General features: G+C 63.6%; 1 protein-coding gene across 1 annotated transcript in view; it reads right to left on the reverse strand.

Moving 5' to 3' along the window:
* RAB27A (RAB27A, member RAS oncogene family) overlaps positions 1-4,771 on the reverse strand; it is an 11,082-nt gene extending 6,311 nt beyond the window's left edge. The window contains 1 exon segment of the mRNA XM_015419746.1: positions 4,387-4,771. Coding sequence (XP_015275232.1) covers positions 4,387-4,655 — 269 coding nt within the window. The 5' untranslated portion in view covers positions 4,656-4,771.
* Between the last annotated feature and the right edge of the window lie 1,544 nt (positions 4,772-6,315).

Consider the following 6,315-nt stretch of genomic DNA (forward strand, 5'->3'; position numbering starts at 1 on the left):
GAGGAGGAGGAGATTGGATTTACACCCCCGCCCTTCACTCAGAGTCTCAGAGCGGCTCATAAACTCCTCTCCCTTCCCCTCCCCACAACAGATGCCCTGTGAGGGAGGTGGGGGCTGAGAGAGTTCTTCCGAGGACTGCCCCTGAGAGAACAGCTCTGAGAGAACTTGTGGCTGACCCAAGGTCACACCGGCAGCTGCATGTGGAGGAGATGCGGGGAATCAAACCTGGTTCTCTGTTCCCAGATTAGAGTCCACGCACTTAGCCACGACCCCAAACTGGCTCTCAGGATGGCCCTGGCCCCTGATAGCCTGCTGTGCTGTGCCACGTTCAGGATGGCTTGTGGTGGGGTATCAGAAACCCAGTCCTGTGCACAGCCCAGCCCACAGCGGTTTCAAGCTGCCTTCCAGCGGTCACCCAGGAGCAGTGTTCCCTCTCAGCTGAGTTCGTGTGAGCCAGCTCACAGTTTTTTAGCCTCCGGCTCACAGATTTTTGTCTTAGCTCAGGAAGGATGGCTCCAGGGCAAACTAATTTACGCAGTAGCCAAATTGCTCACTCACAGCATTAATGCCAGCAGCTCACAAAGTAGGATTTTTGCTCACGAGACTCTGCAGCTTAGAGGGAACATTGCCCATGAGCACCCAACAGTCCTGCCACCCCCTGCAAAGACCACCCAGCTTTGCTGTGGCTTCCCACCCGCCCCTGCTGGAGTGGCCGGCAGAGTGTGTGTCGCCCTGTCCCTGGTCCTCCCCTCCCCCTCCTCAGCAGGCCCCACCCCCCCCCAGCCATGGGTACCGTGCGTGCCCACTCCTTTGCCACAGGCGCACTGATGCCCGCCCCAGGATGGCACCCTCAGCCTTGCTCTCTACAGACCCACGGCCTCTGGCCCTTCACCCCCCTCCCCGGGGGCCGTGGCCTCTGGCCGGCCCAGGCACCTCGCCTCCACCCCTCCCTCAGCGCGGCGGCAGAGCGGAGCTGGGCTGCCCACAGGCTCTTGAGGCTCCCTCCGGGGCAGGTGCCGCACTCCACGAGGAGCAAGAGTGGGCCTAAAACGCAACCCCAAGGAGGGAGTCTGCAGGTAGACCCGGCGGACCGTTGAGAAAGGGAGGCCGGCCCGTGGAAGCCGCCTGGGCCCACCCCCCTCCCGGCCATAGGAGGCTCCCCCCCACACACACACCTGGCTGTGCACCGCTGCAACCACCACCACCGCGGGCCCCGCTCTCTCCCTCTGGCTCTCTCCCCCAGCAAGGAGTCACCACCAGCACCACCACCTCCTTCTCCCCCGCCAGCCAGCCAGCCAGGCAGCGCACCCTCTGGGGCCCCACCTGCTTCGCACACAGCCGGGCGGGCGGGAGGCTTACGTGGCTCCTGTTTGCCCAAGAGAGGCGTGCCCCCTCCTCTCCCCTCTGGCCTCTCCAGGGCATCCCAGGCAGGCGGGAGCAGCCAGGGCACAGAGCTGCCCCCGGAAGGCTGCTTCTGCCCGGAGCCGGCACAGGAGGGGGAAGCCTGCCTGGCAGGGCTGGCACGGCTGCAGGCCCATCTACCTGTGGGAGGCGCACGAGAGCCCCAGGAGAGCCAAGTGAGGGTGAGCCAGCTCAGAGTTCTTTAGCCTCCTCCGGCTCACGCATTTCTGTCTTGGTTCAGGAAGGAAGGAGGGGGCTCCAGAGCAAACAGATTTCTGTTGTGGGGAGGGGAAGGGAGAGGAGCCTGTAAGCCCCTCTGAGGGCAGGGTATGAATCCAGTCTCTTCTTCTCGTCCTCCTCTAAATACTGGGGAAATGGTCCCTGGGAACAGTTCCTTGTATCCCTCTTTTCTCAGGCATCCTTGTGAAAGCCGAGGGCCCCAGACCCAGGGACCTGGCAGGGCACCGCAGTGCCCGTCAAGGATGCCACCAGCATTCCTCCCTTGAGCGTGGACCCCCCCCTCCCCACCAGGTGCTCAGCTGCCGCCTTCGGCCTCTTGCTCTGGAGCTACCGCAGGCAGACGCACTCGGGTGCGAGTCGAGTCCTTCGCTACTCAGATCGGCCTCGTCTGCCAACCACTAAAAGCGTCTCACTCCCGTGCAACCCCCTGCAGGCTGGAACGGCCGGCCCACTGCTGCAGAGACCAGACGGGTGGAGATGTTAACACAACACCCCTTGTTCCCAGGACAGTTCTTGTCGGTGCCAAGAGAAGAGAAGAACAAAAGTGCAGCGGGGGGGGGGGGGGGGTTGGCACTCTCCCCCCCCCCCCTTGGTTTCTAGGGGGGTTTTTGGCCTTGACACATTGACAAGCCCCACTGGCTTTCTGGACAGAATTTCCCAGAGGCTCCCTGGGACCAAACTCAGGAACCTGGAGTGCCACCCCCTCTCAGCACCAGGAGGAGAGGAAGCAAGTCCTCCTCAGCCTCCCCCCCCCAGGGGTGACAGCAATGGCCCACCCCGCAAACAGCTTCAGACTGGCCAGGCACCACGGCTGGAGCCCTTGCCTAGCCAAGCTCAGGGGGAGAGTCCGGAACCCTCCCGTCCCGCTGCCCAGAGTCTCACACGTGGGGGGGGGGGAATACAGAGGAGACGGATCCAGCCTGAAGGCGGGTGGCTTAACGGAGCCCGAAACGCAAGCAGAGAACGGCCGGTCTGCTCTGTGCAGATTCCCACCGGGGTGGGGGGGGCAGGATCCCTGCTCACACGGCGGAATTGGAAACCGGCTCTGCAGTGCTGTGCATGTAGATTAGCTCCTCACTCACTCACTCACTCGTTCAGGGCACTCTTGCCTGCCAGTCTAGAGACTTCTGCTCCAGGCAACAATTCAGCATCCTAAGGATCAATAGGAACGACACAGCAAGACGGCCACTAAGAAACTAGGCCTGCCCAGGGATCACACCGCCTTGGACACAAGTGCAAAAACAATCCCACCCCCCCCGCCAAGCTGTGGCTGCGTAAAAGGCGGGCAGGCAGGCAGGAGGGGGAAGACAGACGAGGCAGTCGCCGGGGGAAGGATGCGTCTCCAATGAAGCTCAAGAGCCATACGTCTGACTTCTCACATCCGCTCTCTTTAGTAGAATATTTTCCCGTCCTTATGAAACAGCACATCTCGAGACCCAATTTGAAGTTAACCGGCCTCTGCGAGAAGCCACCATAAAACAAACACCCTCTTGAAGAGTGGCCTGAGGAGCCCTCCAGTCCGATCCTGAGCAGGTTCACTCCGAGAGCAACCCTGTCCCAAAGGCCTGGCAAACGCAGGGGAGCCGGTGGCCCTGCATGCCAAGCGGGAAGCCAGCGCCAGTTTCCTGGAGCAGATGGCGATTCTGTGCCCCCGGGCAAGACTTCCGCCATGGGAGATGTGGGGAGGGAAAGGATCCTCTTTGGTGCCGTGGTGCCGGACTCTAATCTGGGAGAATTGGGTTTGATTCTCCACGCCGCCTCCACTCGCAGCTGCTGGATGACCTTGGGCAAGCCGTAGTTCTCTCAGAGCTGTTCTCTCAAGGGCAGTCCTCAGAAGAGCTCTCTCAGCCCCACCGACCTCACGGGGTGTCTGTCTGTTGTGGGGAGGGGGAGGGAAAGGAGTTTGTGAGCCACTCTGAGACTCCGAGTGAAGGGCGGAGGATAAATCCAATCTCTTCTTTGTCTTCGCTGGAGCGGCAAGGGCAGGGGAGCAGGGGCCCTCGGAGAAGAGGAGGGTCGAAAGGGGGGGGGAGAGGGCTGGTGGGGTGGGGGTGGCTTGGCCTGTGCAGCCAGGGGGACGCCTGGGGCCTTATCTGGCCCTGCAGCTGAGCAAACAGTCATTTGTCTTGGCAAATCGCAGGGCGATCACAGGACAGCTGCTGCTGCCCAGCGCTCTCTTCACGCTTCGCCTCCTGGAATTGGCTGCAGGCGCCGGCTGCCTCCACCAGGAACTTGCCTTCTGCTGTCCTGAAAGATGGGCCCAGCCCCTGGCCCGACCCCCCTGGGCCACTGCCCTTCTCTCAAGGGCAGTCCTCGGAAAAAATCTCTCACTCAGCCCCACCCACCTCACAGGGTGTCTGTCTGTCTGTCTTGGGGAGGGAGGCTGCGAGCCGCTCTGAGACTCCCAGTGAAGGGTGGGGTCTGGAAGCCAGCTCTTCTCCTCCTCTGCGTGTCCCCCTGCCTCTCTCCCCCCAAGGGGGATCCACGGTGGCTGGGCATTGTTCTCCTCTCCTCCATATTCTCTGCACAACCACCCTGTGTGGCAGGTTAGGCCGACAGGGTGTGACCGGCCCAGGGTCCCCCGGCCGGCTGCCACGGCAGAGAAGGGATTCGGATCTGGTTCTCCCAGAGACGAGTCCAATGCCCTAGGGGCACTGCACCACACGGAGGGCCTGAGCCCTCCCCCCCCCCCCCCCGCCAGCCGGCCAACAGCAGCGCCTCACCCGGCCCCCCCGGTTGGCCTACCTGGCCGGCCCCTCAGCTCTGGGAGGAGAGAAGCATCCTGCGCCCAGCCAGCGGGCCACAGAGAGGGTCTCTGGGAAGAAGCAGGGCCGGGTGCCGAAGGTGCTCGCAGACGCCGCCCTGCCGCTCTTCTCTCGGCCCAGACGCGGCGAGGAGCAGAGAGGAGCCGGAGGGAGGGGCTCGTGGTCTCGCTCGCTCGGTGGTTTTCCTGTTGCCGACCGACCCCGCGGCCTGGCCGGGCAACTGACAAGCTGGATCCTAATCTGCACCATGTGACCTCCTCACAAAGGACCGTTTCTTCGCGTTGGTGGGAACGAGACACGACTCAAGAGATCCCTGCTGGAGCTTTCCCCTGAGCAGGAGCATCGCAGACGCCTCTGTGCCCTGTGGCCCGCAAGGGGCGGTGGGGGGGGCGGAAGAGCCACTCGGGCCTTGTGACAGCCCTCAAAGACTCAGGGGGCCTCCCCCTCAAAGCGGCGGCGGTGGGGGGGAGGCCGGGGCGGAACTCCTCCTGGCTCTGGGCACTGCCCCCTCCTGGGGAACGGGAAGGCAGGCGGCAAAGCAGACAAGAGCCGGTGCCACCCAGGGGAGCAGGGCCCAGCCCCCGGTGCCTGCAGAGGGACTCCCCGCTCGGGCGGGACAGGGCCACCCTCCTGAGAAATCCGCCCGAGGCCAGGAGCCTTCCGGGGCAGCCCTGGGTAAGGCAGGCGGGCGGCAAGACCCTGCTCTCCTCCTTCCAGGGGCAGCCCCTCACATCCCCAGAGAAAAGGGCCTTTGGTGGTGGTGGGGGGGGGAGACCTCTTGTTGCAGGCAAGGCAGTGCGCCCCCGCCAGCCGGGAAGGAGAGGCCACACTGGGCCCTGCCCAGCCCCCAACGGCTTCAAACCAGTGGCTTCCCTGCCAGCCAAAGTCCCTGGAGGTGCCCCCTGGAGACTGCCCTCCCCCCACCTGGACAGGCAGGAACGCGCCCTGGGAGCGAAGAGCCCCTCCTGCTGCACCAGCAGGCTGGCTGGGCAGCACAAGGCCCCCACGCCCTTTCCTCATAGGAAATTTGCACCACCCTCCTTAATAATCTTGGCTGGCTGATTATGTACTTAAAAAAAAACCCCCCCACCAACCGACGCGGGAGGCTCTCAGCTGCTCGTCATGTGGTGGCTCATGCAGTGTGTGTGTGTGGGGGGGGGCTCTCAAATGTGGTGCTGCCTCTTTGGCGGCGGCTGGCCCCACCCCGCCCTGAGAACAGAGGAGCCCCGCCCAGCCCGCCCCTCACAGCTCTTGATTTCGCCAAGAAGAGCCGACACAGACACCCGCAAGGAGAAACAAGTACCGTTTTTATCATGAACTAATCCCCCCCCCTCCACCCGGAGAAAAGGAAGAGCCGTGCCGGGTCAGAGCAGGGAGGGTCCCTCCAGTCCAGCCTCCTGTCTCCACACGGTGACTGACCCGGTTCCTCTGCATGGCCAACAGGGCAGAGAGGCCGAGGCCTTTCCCCTGAGAAGAGCCGTGCCGGGTCAGAGCAGGGAGGGTCCCTCCAGTCCAGCCTCCTGTCTCCACACGGTGACTGACCCGGTTCCTCTGCATGGCCAACAGGGCAGAGAGGCCGAGGCCTTTCCCCTGAGAAGAGCCGTGCCGGGTCAGAGCAGGGAGGGTCCCTCCAGTCCAGCCTCCTGTCTCCACACGGTGACTGACCCGGTTCCTCTGCATGGCCAACAGGGCAGAGAGGCCGAGGACTTCCCCTGACGTGGCCTCCTGGCCCTGGGCTTCAGAGGCTGACTGCCTCTGAACATGGAGGCTTTCTAACAAAGAAGACAAAACGAGCAGCTAAAGACGAAGGGGACCACCAGACAAACCACCTGGAGGTGAGACGCCCGTCCGAGGTGTGGAAGGAGGGGCCGGGGGGGGGGGGGAGCGGGCCACCCGGGGGCTGTGCCCC

This window comes from Gekko japonicus, unplaced genomic scaffold (assembly GCF_001447785.1).
Source record: "Gekko japonicus isolate JY-2015 unplaced genomic scaffold, Gekko_japonicus_V1.1 scaffold1945, whole genome shotgun sequence".
Lineage (NCBI taxonomy): Eukaryota > Metazoa > Chordata > Lepidosauria > Squamata > Gekkonidae > Gekko > Gekko japonicus.